Source organism: Anabrus simplex, chromosome 10, assembly GCF_040414725.1.
Source record: "Anabrus simplex isolate iqAnaSimp1 chromosome 10, ASM4041472v1, whole genome shotgun sequence".
NCBI classification, from domain to species: Eukaryota; Metazoa; Arthropoda; class Insecta; order Orthoptera; family Tettigoniidae; genus Anabrus; species Anabrus simplex.
The window spans coordinates 42,631,148-42,654,154 of NC_090274.1; the positions used below are offsets into that span (position 1 = coordinate 42,631,148).

Consider the following 23,007-nt stretch of genomic DNA (forward strand, 5'->3'; position numbering starts at 1 on the left):
CTTCGATAGGTGTTCCCAAATAATGTCTCAGGCATATGTCATGAATGGTCTGTTTGTACGTAGACTTTTTTCTCAGCAGCATGTAAGTTATTGGGAAAGCTCTGCAATCTGTTGAACATATTTGGAAGCTGGGAAAGGTTAAAGAATCAAAGAGTAGCTAGCACGGAGTAGTATTCTTCTGTCATCAGAGGAAGTGTATACGCTCTGGCTTGGACAGGTAGTAATCAAACATGGCTACTTGCAATGAGATTATTAAGGATAAAAATCACTTATATCAGAATATTAATGAAAATGTCAGTCGCTTGGCAAACCCGTAAGTACAGAATATATTGCAGGTTAGGGTATGTCTTCACCTGCAATTATGAGAGTGGTGATTTAATGATTTGATTTTATGACTAGTCATAGTTGGCTGAACTTGGTGACTTATGTTGTTTAAGAAAACAAGCCCAATTTTACATAAACTCTAGTCCTGTTTCCAACAGAAGAATTAAGTGTGTTTCTTTAAAGTTTTAGATTATAATATATTGTTAACATTGTTTTCTTAAAGGTATTAATAAATAAGGATGAAGAAAAGCTTTACAAAAAAGATTGAAAATTTAAATGTATAATAGGAATATTCTCAACGGCCAGTCTTGTCACACTTTAATTTTTTACAGCTAAAGATATCTCCAATACAAGATGAAACATGCCCCGTGTTTTTAATATAAAGAAAATAACGTGTATGTAATCTATAAGATTGTAAGTTGCATTGAGTAGGTGGAACCTCAAGGTATCTGTCATACAATTTTCAAGCAATGCTCTGTAAATACGGACCCCAAATGAAGTTAATTATATGCAATAATAGCTGTATCGAAAAACTCTAAAAGCTGTGCATATTTAAAGAACTGCAAAAATTTCTCCGCTACACGGAAAAGCTTGTGGGTATGTTTTCAGGGTTAGAAGATAAGAAAGCGAGTACAGATTCTTTGGTTGCTCCTCTGTCAGTAGCCTTTTATGATATGCAGGGGCTACAAATTATACAGCCACCTTCTACCCACAGCGGAGATAACGAGTTCCGATAAATCAAAAGAAATATATAGCATCATACTCTACGTCCATCAATATGGCAGCTGATCCAGCACTCAGCATTCCCATGTCATGTCACAAGATAGCCCCATACCTGCAAATCCTTCCGATTTACCCGGAAACTTTCCGTTTTTTAACTCGTCTTCCGATTTTCCGGTTTATTCTTACATCTTCCTATTTTTGATCAATATAACCTCCAGTATGGTTAATAATCTTCCCCTAGGATAAATTCTTACGTGTTTGTGTAATTTACGCACCGCCATTTTTAAGAATATGTATTTGATGCTTTCTTTCGCGAGTGTATCGTCTGTTGCCCTCGTGTATCATTTGTGCTTTACAGCTGGGGATTCGGGACGGAAATCATCCTACAAGCAAGAGAGGCTAGCGTGTGTTAGCGACTCAGTTAATCGAGACGAGAGAATGAGTTTGTTACTGCGTGGTTCGCGCTCTGCTAATATCGTTTCTGCGCGTAGTTTTGTTGGAGTTGTAGGCCACGTGTTTTTCTTGCGGTTCTGTGTCTTTCCCCCCTGTCAAAGTCATATGTTAATAGTGTATGAGACACAATAATCTGTTTTGTATGTGGTAGTTTCTCATATATCTGAGCATTTGTGTTCATTCTTATTTCATAATTGTAATGAGTTGCATGTATTTCAGGGAGTTGTGTCGGTGACAGTTTCTGATATTTTCCGTTCACGTTATGGCCAAAAAACATAAGCGTTATCTCCAAGTGTTTAGAGATACCTATAAAATTAAATTTCCATTCATTTTACAGTTTAATAAAGGGAACTATCATGCATTCTGTTGCGAGTTTCGGTGTGATATAAATATTATTATTCGTATGTATAAATATTATTATTCGTATGTATGTCATAAGTAAGAATGATTAGGTACATTTTCTTGTAACCATTTTTATGTTTTTGTAGTTTTAAGATTTTAAATTTAATAATCAGTTCGCATTGAAACTGTAGATATGTATGCCTTCTATCCTGTCCTTTTTTCACCTAGACCGTGGCGCAATATATGTGATGAAATCAAAGAATTTAAAAAATCTTCCTATTTTTGATTTCTAAACATTGGCAGGTATGTAGCCTCCACCTATCAAGATCTCCGTCCAACAAAATGGTTGCTGACTTAGCACACAATTTTATGGCCATAAATAATTCGTAAGATATGAGAATATTATTGCTGCGTTTATTGGCGTGTTAAGGGCTTTGCTGTGACCTAGACGAAACGCCTCCCGAGCTCGATAGTTGCAGTCGCTTAAGTGTGGCCAGTATACAGTATTCGGGAGATAGTGGGTTCGAACCCCACTGTCGGCAGCCCTGAAGATGGTTTTCTGTGGTGTCCCATTTTCACACCAGGCCATGGCTGCTTCCTTCCCACTCCTAGCCTTGTCCTATCCCATTGTCGCCATAAGACCTATCTATGTCGGTGCAACGTAAAGCAGCTTGCAAAAAAAAAGATGATGAAACGCCAGTCAAAGACAGTATAAACATGGTGCCATTTGTACCTACTGTATATAGAAGGCAGTGTTCTGGCACACAGTAATAACGTGAGGAAGAAGATGGCAAAGGCTTAGTATAGACAGACGACGAACACTGGTTGCCTGCTTACCATGGTGTCAGTTTTCTGTCGACGCAAAATTGATGACGTTTATTCCAGATAGACTTCCAGCCCAAAATCATGTCTATATTAATATATTATCTGATATTTTAATTTCTTGCCTTTTTTTTTTTTAATAGGCTACGATGAATAATAATGGAGGCATCTGTGATTATTGCATTTTTCACAAACCTTCCAAATATGTCTGGAAATAGTAATTCTATCTAGGACTGTACATAAGAACCCATTCCAAGGAAAGGTTTATACAATGAATTATTGGAAAAAGCAAATTAATTTACTTACTTGGACTATAGAGGAAGCTGACTTACCACATAAAATAATAAAATATACAAAAACTTTGGGATATACGTAATTGAAACTAACAAAGTAATACTTACCGGGCGAGTTGGCCATGCGGTTACAGGCGTGCGGCTGTAAGCTTGCATCCGGGAGCCAGGGGGTTCGAATCCCACTGTCGGCAGCCCTGAAGATAGTTTTCCGTGGTTTCCCATTTTCACACCAGGCAAATGCTGGGGCTGTACCTTAATTAAGGCCACGGCCGCTTTCTTCCAACTCCTAGGCCTTTCCTATCCCATCGTCGCCATAAGACCTATCTGTGTCGGTGCGACGTAAAGCCGATAGCAAAGAAAAAAAAAAAAAAAGTAATAATTATGTAGAAAATATCTCCACATCTTCATACAGTGCTGTCTTCAAATAGGTGTGCTTTCTGCTTGTCTATCCCAGTTCTTCTACAACTATTTTTAATATTTCTTTGTACTGATTTATTTTGTGCTTATTTTTTTTTACTGATCCTGTTTGTCTCTTTTTTTCAGCCAGTGGGCGAAGGTGTAAGGTGCTCTTCAGTTACCAGCCAGTGAATGACGACGAACTGGCACTGCAAGTGAACGATGTTATTGAAGTCCTCGGAGAAGTGGAAGAAGGCTGGTGGAAAGGGAAATTAAGAGAAAATGTAAGCATGTTATCTGTTAAACTGAAAAATTTACACTAATTTATCTTGGTTTTTTCCCTTCCTAAATTCTCACCACCAGGTTTGTGTTGTAGGGGTAATATATCTGCCTCTTACCAGGAGGCCTTAGGTTCAATTCCCAGCTCATACAAGGATTTTATTCCTGAATTGAGAACTGGAATAGGGCTCAGAGTGTGGCGGGTAGGTTGTTTATTATTATAATTATTATAATATATTTGCTTATGAAAGATAAAAGAAAGGTTCGTGGAAGCGACATTTTCACAATATACTGGGCAACGAGGGGTAAACCGTAGATGGTACAAAGGGGGGAAGATTTAAATAGCAATACAGTAAGTACAAGAAGTTAAGAAAATTCAAGGGCACTAGCGGATGAACAAGTATTGCCAACTTCGGATGAACAAAACAGATGTATTCAAACACAAGATACAACAAGTTTGGAATAGCACAGCAAGAAAATATTGGAAGCTCAGAACACATTTCAAAACAGATTTTACAGATATGAATTACATAAATAAGACTTGGATTTTCTCCTAATAAAATAAACACGTACATGAAGCAAGACAGATGTTTCCCAACCAACTGTACGACGAGTAATAAGAAATATTGAGCAAATAGGAAAAACAATTGAATAGAAGAGTGAACGAAAGAACAACATTTGAAATTATGAAGTCCAGGCATACCATAAGACTTGACCTGAATAGAGAATAGTGCATTATGGCTACTGGTAAGTTCTAGAAAACACTTGATACAGCAGAGATGCATTTAGGCCCAATGGAATAAAGTTACCAGTATAAGAGATATTCAAAGTAGAAAAAAATTTAAAGCACAGAAGTACGAAAGGTTTGTGATCATGTTGACAAAATAATGTTCATCTTCACATAAATTCCAACATCATATAACTTAACGGAATTAGAGTTCCACTTCTGTCTTATCCATGATGTTCGAGTGCAAGTACTCAAAAATATAATCATGTGAAATTTACAGATGAGAAGTTTAATGCCTCATGTTTGAATAATAAAGTCCCATATTGAGGTTAAAATTTTTTTTTTTTGCTATGGGCTTTACGTCGCACCGACACAGATAGGTCTTATGGCGACGATGGGATAGGAAAGGCCTAGGAGTTGGAAGCGGCCGTGGCCTTAATTAAGGTACAGCCCCAGCATTTGCCTGGTGTGAAAATGGGAAACCACGGAAAACCATTTTCAGGGCTGCCGATAGTGGTATTCGAACCTACTATCTCCCGGATGCAAGCTTCACAGCCGCGCGCCTCTACGCGCACGGCCAACTCGCCCGGTGATGTTAAAATTTACACCAGCATAGCATAAAGGTGTTCCCCTCTCTCCAACAGCCGAAGAATGCCTCGAAGTAGTAGGCAAAGAGTGCTGCTTATGTAGGCCGGTTGGAGAGGGGAGGTACGGGGTAAATCAAGATAGACGGCACTAGAAACGCCGAGAACGTCCACGAAGAGTGTAGAGTCGATGATGTCATCCAGGTTTGATGCAGCTAATCTGTTGACAGTAGTCCCGTAACTGTGGCAGTGTGCGGACGACAAACATCGGGAAGAAAGCAGCAGAAAATGACGAATGCGGCGGGGGTGAGTTGACAGTGTTACAAGAGGCTGTCTGATTTGTAAGGTGGCGAGTCTGATAAAGGAAGCCAAGCAGATGGGAACTTGTCACACTGACCACATGATACTTCAATATCTGCTTGCTATTTGGTTACGTAGCAGTCATTGTGTTTGGCCAAGGCTGTCACTGGTCTGTATGAGGGTGAACACAATATCAGGTCAGTTTTTTAATTCGAAACAGATCTGTGGCAGCCAGCACACATGACTGCACAAGCAACTTTTTTTTGATTGGAGATTGCATGTCTTTCATATATATAAAATGTTTTCAGGCAAAGTAAACGATGATTTCAAGTGTTTGGAGTGTGGGTAGTTAGGCCGAACTTCATATCCCCCATTCTGTCATGCTGCCCTTACCTGTCTCCTCCCACCTCCGTGTGGGTGGGGTGGCAGAATAACACCCACGGTAACCTCTACCTGTTGAAGGAGGCAATTAAAGGGGCTCCAGAGGTTCTTTACTAAGGAGCTTGGGTTGGTGACCATGGGCCCTTAGTTGAGTCCTGGCGTTGTTTCCACTTACTCATGCAAGGCTCCTCACTTTCATCTATCCTATTCGACCTCACTTGGTCAAATCTTGTTTTTTACCGACCCTGACGGTATTAGGTTTAAGAGGCCTAGGGAGTTTTTCATTTTCACGCCTTTCGTGGCCCTTGTCGTTCTTTGGCCGATAACTTCATTTTTCAAAGTGTCAGATCCCTTTCATTTTTTGCCTCTTATTAATGTTAATAGAGGATGGGAGCCTAGTTGTAATTCCTGTTAAAACAATCATCGACACTAACACCACTGTACTTCTTCACCTGTTTTTGGAGGCTTAGGGTAAGTACTCCTTTAAATGACCATTTAGAGACCACAAAATTGCACATTTGCATTTAATCATTGAAATTAATGATCTGAGAATACAGTTTTCCTCAATTTATGTGTGAAAAATGGAAACTTGAATTATTTGGTTTAGTACCAGTACCCCAAAATACAACAGCAGATACAAGAAATACGGTGTCAGTCTTCCTGCTTGCTTTAACACCAACGAATGGTTTTTTTTTTCCTATTTGTTGACTGCTCTTGCCAGCCCTGTGCTATATGGGTGGTGTGTATGCCTCTTAACCAGAGGCCTCGGGTTAATTTCCCGGCCAGGCCAGGGATTTTTAAGTGGATCTGAGGGCTGGTTTGAGGTCCACTCAGCCTACGTGATTACAATTGAGGAGCTGTCTGGCAGAGATAGTGGCTCCATTGTAGAAAGCAGCGAATAACGACCAAGAGGATTTGTCTTGCCGACCACAGGGCACCTATTAATCTGCAGGCCTTCGTGCTAAGCAATGGTCCCTGGGTGAACCAAGGCCTTTTTGGACTGATGCGCCATGGGCTTTTGGTTTGTTGACTACTCTTGCATCACTGAAGGACCAGAAATAAAACCAAATTATAAGGACTTTGCTTTCTTAATTGTATATTTTTGAGATCTGTAGCTCAATTGGAAGAGCTCTGGCCTTTTGAGCCCAACTTGGTAGGTTTGATCATGGCTCATCCAGTGGTATTTGAAGGTGCTCAGAGATGCCAGCCTTGTGCCAGTAGATTTACTGGCTTGTTAAAGAACTCCTGTGGGACAAAATTCCAATACCTTGGCGTCTCCGTAAAATTAGTTAGGACATAAAATCGATAACATTATTGTTATTAAATATTTTACAGCTGTTTGGAAGTATATGGGGGCAGTACTAACATACATACAGGTTTAAATAAGTTTTTAACTGATTTGGAAATATCAACACAGCATATTAAATTGTAGGGTTGCATTCTTAATTATAGTAGAACACAGCCGGGAAGGCGGTTTCGTTGTGCAGAGAGAGACAGAAGTGTGAGGTATGGTGATGCCAATTTGGCTACCCATAACAGCACGAAAGTGTAAACATTTTTTCATCCAGTTATATCTTTAATTCCAAAGCAATGACTTACATTTTTTGTGGGCTTAGAAGTTTCCTGAAAGTCTAAATTAATTTTTAACATCAAACCCCGAGAAAGTGTTGAGAGAAATTTTCGAAATATTAAGGAAGGTAAATGGACGGGCCATTTTTAGTGCTGTAGGATATTCACAGTTTTTATACATATCAAATATTGTTGTATGTAGAACATTTTTATTGAAATGACAGAGGTCTGTCACTGGCTTATTCCTCTTAGGGTTCTTCCCTGGTGACCTGAACACTGCATTACATGAGCTACCAGTGCACTTCTCTCTGATTGTATAGAAACTTGGTGATGTTTATTTAAAATGTCTAAAATTGTGTCTGGTCATTCACCAGTGCACTAACCCTGTACATAAAATTACTATAATGATTGTCTCAGTTTCCTTTATGTTTATTCATGAAGTTGGTCACTCAGTTATGGTCATGTAGCTGTTGGGAGATAGTGGGTTCAAATCCCACTGCGATGTAGATTGTTTCTCGTGGTTTCCAATTTTCACACCAGGATGTACCTTCATTAAGGCCAGGGTTGCTTCCTATTCCATCATTGCAATAAGAACTGTCTGTGTCGGTGTGACATAAATCAAACTGCAAAATAATGATAATAATAATAATAATAATAATAATAATTAGTCCTCTTCTTCTCTTGTTCAGAGATGTTTCACTGACTGTTATTGTGGGCCCTGAAAATGCTTATCAACTTGTGAATGCCCTGTTGTTTCAATCTTGTGAAGAATATATGATGTATTATTTATTGTTTTAGGTTGGAGTCTTCCCTTCCAACTTTGTTATGGAAATAAAAGATCAGACTGTAGAAGAGAACCACTCCCCAGCAGCAATGACGTCCAGCCAGAAATCTAGAAGTAGCAGTAGAGATGATGCCAGTAAGTTGGTTAACCTTACTTTCTGTTCTGTTCTGTGATCTGACCTGTGAATTACCTCCTTCTTCTTGTTCTTCTACTACTACTAGAGTGTGCATGTGTGTTCTAATGTGTGATACAAGTTTACTGACCATAGTGATGGGCAGTTTGTAATCCTTCTTTTGTGCCTCATAGGTGAAGTTTGTAATCTATATTTATTTTGTGCCTCAGAGGTAAAGATCATTATTTGAGTGTGTGTATTTCTTTGTCTACTGTGATTGTGTATCGTGTGGTGTGATTACAATGAGGTAGAGGGAGAATGAAACACAGTGTCAGCACATGGTCTGCTATTGGAAAACATCAAGGAGCCTGCTCAAGGCTTAACATCCCTATTACTGGGCGAGTTGGCAGTGCGGGTATGGGCGCGCAGCTGTGAGCTTGCATCCGGGAGATAGCGGGTTCAAATCCCACTGTCGGCATCCATGAAGATGGTTTTCCGTGGTTTCCCATTTTCACACCAGGCAAATGCTGGGGCTGTACCTTAATTAAGGCCACGGCCGGTTCCTACCCACTCCTAGCCCTTTCCTATACCATCGTCGCCATAAGACCTATCTGTGTCGGTGCGATGTAAAGCCACTAGCAAAAAAGAAAAAAAAAGAGAGAGAGGGAACATCCCTATCCAGAGGAGAAATCCCTATCAACAGCTTCATATTCCCCACGCCATATGAGTAATAATAATAATGATAATAATAATTGTATTACCTTGGCTACCGTATGCAGGCATATTAAAATTAATTTGTTCTGTTTAAAACAGCTTCTTAACCCTCGAACCAGTAGCTGATGATAGATCGGCAGGTGTGCGCCTATCTCAACCACCGCTGATGATAGATCATCAGGTCTACTTTACCAGTAAATACAGCTAGAAGAAGTTGTGAATATTTCCGTTAGATGGCAGCATTCATCAGGCATGTTTTCTCCTTGGAATGTGGAATGTTTCGGTGTTAAATACATCCATTTATGTGTGATATCTTTGAAACAAATGAAGGTCACAATTCGTACAGCTTGGAAACACGTGTTGATTTTGTTGAGACTTGCTTTCATTGTTTACTGTGTGTTATGCACACACTATGGCTACATTTTTGGATTTAAATGATGAAGACATTGCAATAGAATTAAATGCATCTGTAAATTCAAGGCCTACTGCAGCAGAATGGATGAGTGTTGTGCCACCAAGGTAGGTTATGGACACCCATCGGTTAGAGCTCTATCAACTACCATTCTTTTTATTGAATAATTCCTAAAGTATTAACAATATTCACTTAAAATTTGCGTGCCTATCATCAGAATTAATTTCTCTACAAAATGTATACTGTATTTTCAAAAATTTTCAGAAAACCTGATTAGTCATTTATATCTACCGGGCGAGTTGGCCGTGCGCGTAGAGGCACGCGGCTGTGAGCTTGCATCCGGGAGATAGTGGGTTTGAATCCCACTGTCGGCAGCCCCAAAGATGTTTTTCCGTGGTTTCCCATTTTCACACGAGGCAAATGCTGGGGCTGTACCTTAAGGTCACGGCTGCTTCCTTCCAACTCCTAGGCCTTTCCTATCCCATCGTGGCCATAAGACCTATCTGTGTCGGTGCGACGTAAAGCCCGTAGCATTTATATTTGATGTGTAAGTAAAAGATATTTTTTATTTTTTTGAGGGGCATTTAAAGGGGCAGAAAATTTTGTATGACATTGAGGATAAATGCAAACCACTTTTCAAATAGTCCAGTTCATGCTGAATGTTTCAGTTTAATATATGTGCATATTCTGTGAATAATACATCTGTCAGAGTGACATACGTCAGGTACTGCAAATGTGTGGTGCACACCCACCGGTTAGAGCTATTTCAACTACCAGTTCAAGGGTTAAACAATTAGAACTCATGAATAAGTGGAGACTGAACAATTAAAAGAATGTTGCACAAACTAATGTTGACAATATCATATTCTTTTATTAAGGTCCCTTGATTTCACCAACAGTTGGAATCTTTCATGGGAAAACGAATTTAATGTGCTAAGCTTTGTAAATAGATTATATGTGCTCTCCTTTTGCAGTGGATGATGTAACATGAATACGGAACTTGAATGATGAATGCTGATGTTCGTGCAGTGCTTGTAGTTTAATATTCAAGAGAATCTGAAGAACAAGGAATAAGGGATACAGTATGGCTTATCTTTACCCACTTCATGGTTCGGTGAAGTGGAGCTTGTATTAGAATGTTATTTTGCCATTAGCATGGCACTGGTTGAGGAAGATAGCCTCACGACTGAGCAATGTTTGTGTGTAAGGATAAGTGGGGAGGGTGTAAAGAGTGGTAGAAAGGGGAATAGGGAGGGGAAGAAGCGGGAAGTAAAGGAATGCAAGGAAGTGGATAAAGGAGAAACTGAAATTGTATGTATCTTTCCCTACGCTGACCCCCCTCTCTGCCACTCCTTTACTCCTCCCACCTACCCGCTTCTCCTTCCACACAAACATGAAATGAGGGAGGGTAAGGAGTGGGAGGTAAAGGAATGCAAGAAAGTAGATAAAGGAGAAACTTATGTTGTTTGCATATTTCCCCACCCTCCTCTGTTCTCTCCCACTCCTTACCCTCTACCCCTCCCACTTCTCCTTCCACACAAACATTGCTTAGTTGTGAAGTTATCTCCCCTCAGTCAGTGCCGTGCTAAGCACAAAAGAACGTTCTATTTCAAGCTCCATTTCACCGATCCTTGAGGTGAGTATAAAATAAGCCATACTGTATTTATTCCATATTTCCCAATTTCATAGGTATGGAGAGAATCTTTCTTTTCATACTTTTTATTCTTTATTCTTCAGATTCTCTTGAACATAAAACTACAAACCTTGCACAAACATCAACATTCGTCTTTCAAACTCTGTATTTATATTATATCATCCACTGCGAAAGGAGATCACGTATAATCTGTTTATGTAGCACAGTACTGTAAATTTATTTCTCCATGAAGATTCCAATTGTTGGTGAAATCAAGGAACCTTAATAAGAAATTTTAATAGTCAACATTAGTTTGTGCAACATTCTTTTAATTGTTCAGTCTCCACTCATTTGTGTGTTTTAATTGTTCAGTATGTTATTTTAAATAGAACAATATAATTTTAATATAGGTGAATTATGAATTTTTCATTCTTTTCTATATCTTGGTTAATTGTGAAGTTTTATGGCTGATGTTGGCTCAAGGAACCGAAACATGTACTACAATTATGTAAAATAATCTAAAAGATTATTGAATCATATATGTAGTGAATAGATGGACACGTAGATTCTTCTTCTTCAGATCATTATAGTCAATATGGATGCTGGAAAATGAACTTTATTACTGTATTTGTTGCTCTGTGAATGTTACATTCAGATTATGAAAGTGTTACAACTGCATATTAACGAATTTACACTACGGTTGAAACCTGTTATAATGACTCCGAAGGATACGCCAATTAATGGTCGTTACAGGTGATAGTTGCACAAATCGATATCTTTGTTTTTGTTGTTGTTCTTGTTGCTAAAAATGTCATCTGTAAATTTTAGGCTGCATACTTAGATGGTTAGTTAACAGAATAAGTTAAAACTTCAAAAAACATAAGTGAAATATGTACTGTGTTTGTGGAGTTGGACTGAGAGGAATTTTTCTTGTAATTTACACAAAACACACAGCAATAATATGCCAGCAAAATATAAAATAAGTGAGGAAAGAAGTTGTGTAGCAACAATATAAATTGATCAATAATGTCGCACACAGTCTTGGCTAATAAATGAGATGTCCTCTCTCTCTCTCTCTCCTTCCAAATCGTTGAGTGTGATACACCCGATTCCTTTGCGATGCTGCTGTTCGTTTCCCCATTTTCTAATTGTTACATTATTTGTGACTTTTCTTCAATATTAAACACTTTCCCTTTCTTTTGTGACATTTCCACCGAGATGCTTGCCTTGACTATTTAACAGACAGACTGATTTGAAATCTACTGAAAATAAGCCTTACATTGTCGTTAGCAATCCCCAAACGCATGACAAACAAAAATCAGCACTGGACATTATAGTCGATACTTTTCTCCGAAAATGTGATAAAAATAACGTCGTTTTATGATATGTCGTAATAAGTGATGTCGTACTAAGCGATTTTTTTTAAATACCGTGTTTATATAGGATTTAGATAGACAAGACTGTGATATTTCGCCGTTATATCCAATACATCAATAAAAGTGATGTCGCAATGAACGATTTTGACTCCACTAATTTACAAGCTTTCATATTGTTTCTTGGCGTGGCAAATTGTGTCCCTCATTGTCATTTTCATTACAAAACCTAGGCCTAAACTCTGAAATGTTTTATTCAAAATGTGACAGTTTAGGCCTACTCAGAATTATTTATAATACCTAATGCCAGTAGTGAAGCCTCCGTTGCTCAGACGGCAGCGTGTCGGTCCCTCACCGCTGGGTTCCATGGTTCGAATCCCGGTCACTCCATGTGAGATTTGTGCTGGCCAAAGCGGAGGCGGGACAGGTTTTTCTCCGGGTACTCCCTGTTTTTCCTGTCGTCTTTCATTCCAGCAACGCTCTCCACTATCCTTTCATTTCATCTGTCGGTCATTATTCATTGCCCCAGAGGAGTGCGACAGGCTTTGGCAGCCGGCACAATTCCTATCCTCGCCACAAGATTGGGGTTTCATTCATTCCATTCATTGACTGGAAAACAGGTTGTAGGTTTTCATTTTCACCTAATGCCAGTAGTGTGTCCTAATTCGTCTACTTCACTATCAGTCATCTATATCCCCATCTGCATTACTATTTCATTTCGTCCTGTACTTTTTCACAGCATCCTCACTGCTACAATCGTAGATGATACATTCTTTCACTTCTCTGCACTGCATCCTCGGTTAGAAAAAATGTAACAAAAACTGTTCTCAAGTGCTATCTATTGACAGAATGTGTTACTACATAGTACCATGAACATGTAGTTATAATGAAGCCTGTAAACATTGAGGAGAGGGATTTTAAAAATATATCTTACGCTTAACCCCATAAAAGTTACGAGTGTGGACAAATTCAAAAGAAGGGAAGCATGTAGGCTTGGACACTAGAATATTAATTGGGACATAAGAGCCAATTGACATTGTTACTGGCTTCTCACCAAGATGGCCATGGTTTGAATTCCATGTAATACTGAAGCTAATGGTTCTATGTTGTCCTTTCTTGTAGAAGATGAAATTTAAAAATCCTCTCTTCTTATTTTATTATATGTGTTTAGACTTGTTTAACTGTTTTCACGTACCTCTTCATGTACCATTTGGTCTTCATTGGTTATTTCTGGTATGTTTCTTTCAGGTGAGAGTGATGGTGAGTTGTCAACATCTGTCTCGAGTCCCGACTCAAGTCAGCTGCTCGACAAATCGGATCACGATCCTGATGCACCTATATTACCTCCAAAACCAGGTGGAGTTACTCATTATTAGTTAGATTTTTAAGGCATAGGTGAGTGCTTTTGTATTGTTCAAGAAACTATATCTGAGACCAAGAGTGACCTGTTCCAAAGGGAAGTATTAGAATGGGAATTTTTCTTTATTCATGTCAGAACATTTTGGTCTCGCATGTGTAGGAATATATCTATTATACAGGCAGTGCTTTTCATTTAAAATTTAGAACACCATGGATCGTCTTTACTTGCGATAGTACCGCTATGTGAGGTGGACAATAGGTTTGTGATCAGTGGCAACATGGGTGGATCACTATGGGTTTACAGTACCCGTGATTAGTACTACTATATGCGGAACACCATGGGCTTACGTTGCCTGTGATTTGAGATTATTTGATTATTTGAGAAACACCACGGGTCTGGGTGTTGCCTATTATTAGCACCCACTATGTGAGGAACACCACGGGATAGTACGGATCCCTGTGACTAGTACCACAGTGAGGAGCACCATGGATTTGTGTTGCCTATGAGTAGTGCCATTATGTGAGAAACACCATAGGTCTGTATTACCTGTGCATAGTACATTACCTGTGAGGAGTACCACAGTGTGAGGAACACAGTGAATCTAAGTTACTTGTGATTGGTACCACTACATGAGAAGTACCACAAACCCACATTCAAAAGGGGGAGCTTTTTTCTCGATCATTAATAGTTTTTTTATTGGTTCTACTTTACTAGTGCCGTTATGAGGGGCAATTGATCTGGATTTTGGACTCCTTCAGACAACAAGCATCATCGATTCAGGATTGTGCTTTGGAAGCAGCCACATTGTCAGTGTATACCATTGGTTTAAGATAGTTTCTAGGAAGGTGGGTCATTGTGGGTCAGATCCACTGATTGTTTTATGTTCATAATTATTGTTCGTTGTCGCCTTTTTTAATTCTAGTCAGTGATTTGATTTTGGAATTATTTTAAATTTTCATTATTGTGAGTAAGATTATTTTAAATTCATATTTATCCATTCCTTCTTTATCATCAAGTTTTGAATTCTGATCAGTGGATGAATTGTGGAATTTTAAATTTCCATTATATTTAGTCTCATTTCGTGCCCTTAAGGGCGATGACATAGATGTTGGGGCCTTTTAAACAACAAGCATAGGGTCGCGCGTCCGTGAGCTTGCATCCGGGAGATAGTGGGTTCGAATCCCACTGTCGGCAGCTCTGAAGATGGTTTTCCATGGTTTCCCATTTTCACACCAGGCAAATGCTGGGGCTGTACCTTAATTAAGGCCACGGCTGCTTCCTTCCAACTCCTACGCCTTTCCTATCCCATCGTCGCCATAAGACCTATCTGTGCCGGTGTGTCGTAAAGCCACTAGCTAAAAAAAAAAAAAAAAAAATCTTGATCATCATTTATAATGGCCTTAATTTTCTCCTGGTGCACAGCAGCTTTCCTTCTAATCGAAGGTGGAGCTATTCCAGCTGTCCGTCGTACTTTGGTGTTGTTCTGAGGCAGCCTTTTGACAGTCCTGCACGATTCACTTAGAGCTCTATCTACCCATTGGGCATGACTGGATTGGCACCATATAGGGCAGGTGCATTCATCTGCTGGGAAACACAAAAACTAAGCAAGTCGTAAAAAGATGAATACAATGACAGTTAGGCAGAGGGAGCAACAGAATTAAGTGACAAGGATAATCACGAAAACACAAAAGTGCAAGAACAATCTCCTTATGAAAATCGGTGTTGAGAAGAGTGACAAGAGGAGAAAGAGAAGGAAAAGGAATTGTTAGTATCGGGGGACGAAACCGTAAGGTTGTCGAATATTTCAAATACTGTATTTGGGAAGTGAAATAATGTAAGTTGTAAGGTTGGATAAGGAGATCAGCAGAAGGGTATGAGCAGAATTAAAGAAGATGTGGAACAGAGGAGTTCCTATGAAATGTAGCGAGATCATGTACAAGATGTACTAATTTTTTTTTTTTTTACATAGTTTAGTACCCCCACTGGAGCACTTTAATCAGTCATATACATTAAAGTCTAATAGTATTAAATAGTGTTAGCTTTAGAGTTTCTTCTTCCGCTTGCAAAACTTCTTCACCCTGTTGGACCTGGCTGCCCTTTGGTTGTCAGTATTGGTATACTTCCTTCGTTCAAGTGTTATGAGTTTGATTCGCAAGCATTTATCACTTAGAATTCTCTTCTCTTCTCTGCCTTCAATTTGGAGCATTGATAAATTTAATTCTTCTAAATCATTTATGATCTCTGTGAACCAAGTGTTCTTTGTTTTGTTTTTCCAGAAGTAACTAAATAACTGCTTTACTAATCGGGTTTCTGGCAGTCTGAATATATGACAAGAAAAAAGGCAATTCTCCTTTTCCGCATTGTATCTTTTATTTATCCCAATATTAATGTATGCATCACAGACTTTGACATTGACAGCAAGAAATAAGAGTAAAATTCTGGTCAGTAAGATGAAGTTCCTGAGGAGTATGGTATGAAAGACAAGGAGAAACAGAGTAAGAAATGTTGAGGTCAAAAAAAAAAAAAAAAAAAAAAAAGTAGGGGGTAGAAAACTGAGTGATAGGATGGAGAAGAATAAATTGAGATGTTTTGGATATATTATGAGGATGGAGGAGGGAAGAATACCAAAACAGTTGTTGGGGGCTAAGATAGAGGGCAAGAGGAAGGTCCGGAGCTAGATGGATAAACTCCGTCAAGAACAGTATTAAAATTAAAAAAAAGACTGGAATGGAATACAATTACTGAAGAGGAGTGGTGGAAGGAGAGGCAATGGTGGAGAAGTACCATCAACACCCCGACCTGGACAAGGGGAAATGAAAATGATGATGACTCGCTACATGTCCAGTTGATAACTAACTTTTTTTTAAAGAATCATATTCTGTATAAAATTATGGACAAACAGGCAGGGCTTAATGATCTCGGACCATGCAGATCTCTAACAAACAGATCGGCATAGTTAATTTTTGTTCGGATAATCCCTGATCAGATTTATGGCGGCTTCCCGGTATACTTTCACTGACTCTCATAATAATTTTCACAAGAATTTGACTGTTCCATTTCGCAATACTGGGTACGTAAGTAGATAGGGAGCCTTTGAGGCCTTGGCCCTATAAAGTTATATCTTAGGTTAGGGAAGAATATCACTGAAATGACCACATATTGTTAAGTTTTAACAAATAACCTTCCTATCTTATCTGTCCTACACTGGTGAAAGCTCTACTTGTATGATACTAACAAGCTTGGAAGTCTTTTACTTCTTTAACATACATGTATTCTTTTCAGTGCAAGAGATCATTAGTTTAAATAACTGGATTAATGATTCTTTCATTGTGATATTAACCATGCTGTTTATAGGGAGGAACTAACATTACAATTGGCAGCCACGTGTTTTTGGTGGCAGAAATCAGAAACCTGCATTTGGAGCCTACGTAGGTTATAATACTACCATTTATTTATTTTGTTTGTTTGTTTGTTTGCTTGGTAACACACTCTCTCTTACTCCCGGATACGTACACGCAGAAATTTAACACTTTTTTTTTTTTTTTTTACATGTTTAATGAACAGTGTTAGGCCTATCCCATTCCAGAGTTGTAAGAAGCAGCTGTAGTAACCGGATTAGTAGGAGGTGGTACGGCAAACTGTTTAGTATTTTTTTGAGTTGACGTTGGAGTTTGGCGGTGGGATCCTTCTTCATTGGGAAAAATGAACTGTTAGAAAAGAATTGTTCTGATTTTCTTATATATTCATCTTTGTTGTTAATGACAGTAAAATTACCTTTGTCTGCCTTTGTTATGATGTGGTTATGATCAGTAATTTTCTTTTTGAGATTGAGAATTTGTGTATGTGTGAAATTATTGTCTTTATTAAAGTGGTTATCATTAAGATTAATGGGAATATCATTATGTGATGGTTTAAGGAGGATTTCTAATTTCTTTTTCGCCTCATGTCTAACTTAGTATTGGATACTGAGTGGTAGTTTATTAATGGCTAATTCAGTTTCTACCGTAGTGGTTATTACATAATGGTTATTATTCATCAAGACTCTTTACATCCACAAGTCCACAAACGTGCTTCATACTATAGCATGGTTCATCGTGCATTCAGTATCCCAATGTTAAAAAAGGATCTTATACAAGGCAACAGATATAATGAAGATTTCATTGAAGGAATAATAAATAAAGTTGGTCATCAACTTTCCACTACTCTCACTAAAGAAAAAACTAACAAAACCTTATTTTCCACTTTCACTTATAATAATCCATGGATACACCAGATTTCCAACATTTTAAAAATACCTTTTAAAGCAGACAATAATAATGCATCAGTTCTACACAACACAAACTCAATAATAATAATACGTAGGTGGTTTGAAAAGTTCTCGGAATGTACTAAAATTAAGTATCTTACCTCGGTGGAACTGCTTTTATTTTTCAACATAGTCTCCCTGTAGGCTAATGCATTTGTTCCAGCGATGTTCCAATGCCTTGATCCCATCTCGAAAATGAGATTCCTCCAGGCCTGCAAAATACCTCTCCAATTGGGCTGTCAGTTCTTCCCTTGTAGAAAATCTCCGTCCACCGAGGAAAATTTTCAGCTTGGGGAATAGATGAAAGTCTGATGGTGTCAAATCAGGTGAATTCGTACCCCAGTTCATGAAGTTTTGCCATGGCAATAAGAATTGTGTGCGGCGGAGCGTTGTCCTGATGAAAGATGACCTTTTTCCTTGCCAAACCAGGCCTTGTTTCGCGTATCTTCTCCTGTAGTTGGTCTAGGAGGTTTGCATAGTATTGCCCCATAATTGTTTGGCCAGTAGGAAAATAATCTATCAGCAAAATGCCTTTTGCATCCCAGAAAACTGAGGCCATTACCTTTCCGGCCGAACGCACTGTCTTTGCTTTCTTTGGTGGTGGTGAATCAGCATGTTTCCACGGCTTTGACTGCTGTTTTGTCTCTGGGGTATAGTAGTGGACCCAAGTTTCATCTGTAGTCACAAACCGACGCAAAAAATCTTGTTGGTTGCACTGAAAACGGGCCAGACTTTGTTCGGACATTTCCAATCTGGTGCGTTTATTGTCCAATGTCAAGAGCCGCGGCACCCATCTTGCGGATAATTTTTTCATACCCAATTCTTCCTGTTAAAATATAATATACCCGTTCAGAAGACATCCCTACAGCTTCAGCAATCTCCCGCACTTTCAGTCGACGATCCTCCATGACCATTTTATGCACTTTTGCAATAAATTCTGGGGTCGTAACACTTTTTGGCCATCCAATACGCGGATTATCATCCAAGTTCTCCCGACCAAATTTAAACTCGCTGGTCCACTTGGCAACAGTTGAAAATGAAGGAGCAGAGTCCCCCAGTGTGTTCTGAAAGTCAGCATGAATTTCCTTTGCTTTCATACCTTTCTTTACAAAGTATTTAATCACTGCTCAAATCTCAGTTTTTTTCCATTGTCACAAATCACTACGCGGGAACAACAACAAAGAGTCGTCACTACCACACTCCTGCAGCTAGAGCACTGACGCGGCACATGTTCACTCACAAAGGATGTGTGATTATTGCGCGGGAACCTCGTTGCTCTAGCACTGACATCTAGCGGTGTTTCCGAGAACTTTTCAAACCATCCTCGTAATAATAATAATTTCTATAGATCAGGTGTTTAAATGTTTAAATATAGTAGATGTCCATCCACCTATATCGGCCAAACAGGAAGAAATTTTGATACGAGGTACTTGGAACATATAAATTCATGTAAATATAATAGATTTTCATTTGTGGGGAAACATATGTTGGACTCTAACCTTAAATTGACAAATATTGATCGCGATCTAAAAATCTTAAAAGTGCTCTCTGCTCAATATCTTTGAAAATGATTTCATCCACCTGGATCAATTCTTTAATCCCAATTTCAACCTTAATAAGATGGTTTAACGCTGTGTTTTATCTGGCCATTTGTTGTCAAAAGTTAAAACTCACGTTCTTCCTGCAGTGAAGGAACTGTGCCGTGTCCTCTTCCCGTACGATGCTGTCAACGAAGACGAGCTGACATTGAAGGAAGGCGACCTCATCACGCTGCTGAGCAGAGAAGTCACCGACAAAGGCTGGTGGCGGGGGGAGTTGAGAGGGAAAGTGGGTGTGTTTCCAGACAACTTTGTTGAAGTTGTTCAGCAAGAAGAGGTGAGGAGATTATTACTTTTTCTTATTTTTTTGAAGGGAGGTAACTGAATTTTGTGTATTGACCTTGTCCATGTTAAATATTTTTGTAAATCTGTGTTCAGTGTGGTATTGAAAGGGAATATGACCCCGTGCTCCTTCAACTGTCCTCCTTATATAGACCGGCGGAAGATTCGCCTCGCACGGTTTGGGTTGCATAGCTGTAAGCTTGTATTTGAGAGATGTTGATTTTGCATCTCACTTTTGGCAGTCCTGAAGATGATTTTCTGTTGTTTCCCATTTTCACAACTTAATTAAGGCCGCAGTCACTACCTTCTCTGTCCTAGCCCTTTACCATCCTTGCATCATTGGAAAACTTGGATTGACAGTGCAGCGTTAAACAACTAGCAAAATATGAAAAAGGTTCTCTTCGTTTCTACCTCCAGAACATTCTGGGCACCTGTTTCGTTCATAACTATTGTCTGCACGAAACTAGAATTATGCTCTGTGTTGCCATGTTGTGTTACTCAATGAGGCTTCCTCACGGCAAAGTCAGTTACTGTACATTAAAGTTGTATGTTAAAGAATTCAACCAGATATTCAGAGTAATAAGAATGTTTCTGGCTTTACTTCCCACTAACTACTATTTTACGGTTTACGAAGACTCGGATGTTCCGGAATTTAGTCCCGCAGGAGTTCTTTTACGTGCCAGTAAATCTACCGACATGAGGCTGACATATTTGGGCACCTTCGAATACCACCGCTCTGAGCTAGGATCGGACCTGCCAAGTTGGGGTCAGAAGGCCACCGCCTCAATCGTCTGAGCCACTGAGCCTGGCAGATATTCAAAGTTAGGTTGGTTTAAAACGAGGAGTTTTACCGGGCGAGTTGGCCGTGCGCGTAGAGGCGCGCGGCTGTGAGCTTGCATCCGGGAGATAGTAGGTTCGAATCCCACTATCGGCAGCCCTGAAAATGGTTTTCCGTGGTTTCCCATTTTCACACCAGGCAAATGCTGGGGCTGTACCTTAATTAAGGCCACGGCCGCTTCCTTCCAACTCCTAGGCCTTTCCTATCCCATCGTCGCCATAAGACCTATCTGTGTCGGTGCGACGTAAAGCCCCTAGCAAAAAAAAAAAAAAAACGAGGAGTTCAGCAAAGAAGTTGTCTTTCACCACTCCTCTTTGTAATCATAATTGCTGAAGTTTTAAGAACAGTCAAAACAAGGACAATGTATAGTAATCAATACTGATATCATTCTATGCCATTTCTCCTCTGACAGTTCGGAACATCCCGCTTCGTCGAGCAGCTAGTCTCCGTACTCCCAAGTCTTCCCAGTCCTAAGTTCGCAACACTTGTGTAACTTTGTCGGAAACCACTCAGAACAAATCGTGCTGCTTTCCTTTGGATCTTCTCCAGACCATTCCTTATATTGACACCTAGGTATTTGTGATGTCTATGAGGTACCACCACCCCATCAACACAGGAATTTTTCTCTTGGTGAAACGTACAACCTGACTTTCCATCCTGTTTACCATCATACAACTAAGCCACCAGCGCAGTAAGTCACCACACTAGCGGTTAGCAAACAAACACCGGTCGGTACGACCTATGAATCGGTGTGAAATAAACAGTACCAAAAGCAAGATGAAAGTCAAAACAAGGTAGGAAAATTACACCAATCAGGTACTTACCATGCGACCCATAAAATCACCCAGAGGAAATGGATAAAATTCCTTGTTTCGGCGTTGAACCATTGGATAATGAAAGAAAACTCTTGATTAACTTTTCAAAACTTTAATCAAGGAATGAAATCTTATCATTTAACCAAAACTAACATCGTCCCATCTGAGAGAATAAAATTGTTTAGTTTGAAAATGAACAGTGAAAAAAAAAAGGAATAACACAGACTGAAAACGTAGACCTATCAGGTAATAACACTGATGGAACTCATTAGCTAAAAAGAAATGGCTCTAATTCATAACACCAAATTCATTACAAGAAAAGGTTCGGATTGATAACCTTACTATTATAGATAATAATACTAATAAAAACTTAAATTGACTACCGAAAGTGTACACGGGTCCGTTTGTTAACGTAACTAAAATGAAATTAAAACTAAAGTTTAAACCTTGGGAAAACCCACTCATTTGATCAGTTTAATTGAAATAGTTAGCAAAATGAGGCTTCGCAGAAACATAAAACTCTAGCCCAATTAATAGACTACAAGGGCAAAAATTCAAGCTACAAGCGATAATCACACAGAAAAACAGGAGGAAAACAAGAAGAGACCAAGCGAGGATAGGGAAATCTTTCACATCAGTCGAAAATACATCAGTAATCTTAGGTCACACAACCAACACGCAAAACCCACCGGCAACAATCAACAATTCCGCCCCAAAAGAAAAGCGTTGCCATGGCAACCAAAAACACGCCGCGTCCCCCAATAAGGTACAAGGCACAACCAAGGCGAGAAACCCAACATAAAGCTAGAAATACACTAAACATAAAATACCGAAACAACAGAAAAAAAAAACAAGATTCCCTTAAAAAGAACAAGGAAACTAGAATTATATGCTACTGCAAAACCTCGCACAGAATAAAGACAACAGAGTGCCGCGACACAATTTGAATTTACATGATTAATTAACGGGTGAAAATGATGGTTAATAAGTAAATCTCCTTATTTTCATAGTCTTTACATGCCTATAAGCTTGATATTTCAGTAGAAATAACCACACGTCCGTCCGGTTTGTAGTTTTCCCAAAAAAAAATTAATTTCACAAACTTCACCATGAAATAGTTAATTTCGAAACACGGATCACATGAATTTCCTCGCAGTTTCATAATCACAGGATATAACTTGCCAAATGATGAACCACTTACTTGAGTGAAGCAGACGCTCAGCGAAGATGAGTTAGATCCTCACATACTTACAGACGCTTACTGAAGAGTTTGGTTTCCCAGGACAGAATTAGTTAAAACCATTTACTAATAGGACGATGCAGAAGATGAAGTAAAATGGGTTTCAAACCCATATCTCAAGTCCCTCAGCCGGGGTCTATTTTCCAACAACACGCCAACATCTTGAGAATCCCATTAACGCAACTGCACTCCATGACTCTCAACAACGAACTGTTGATAGTACAAAATGGCGAGGCTTGCTCCCTCAGGCAGTAGCCGCGCTCCGATAGGTAGAAGAGCGCGCGGGGAGGGGAACTCTATTGTGGGTGATTGACAGAAGGTAGCAGCACATATTAGACGAGGAATGA

At 39.2% G+C, this 23,007-nt stretch overlaps 1 protein-coding gene across 2 annotated transcripts in view; it reads left to right on the top strand.

The window, feature by feature from the left end:
- The window catches only part of cindr (CIN85 and CD2AP related), a 79,404-nt gene that overhangs the window by 20,109 nt on the left and 36,288 nt on the right, over window positions 1-23,007 (top strand). For both annotated transcript variants that reach the window (XM_067154492.2, XM_067154493.2), the window contains exons 4-7: window positions 3,501-3,637; window positions 7,992-8,112; window positions 13,470-13,577; window positions 19,575-19,762. In XM_067154492.2, the coding sequence (XP_067010593.2) occupies window positions 3,501-3,637; window positions 7,992-8,112; window positions 13,470-13,577; window positions 19,575-19,762 (554 nt within the window). The remainder of the gene's footprint in view (window positions 1-3,500; window positions 3,638-7,991; window positions 8,113-13,469; window positions 13,578-19,574; window positions 19,763-23,007) is intronic.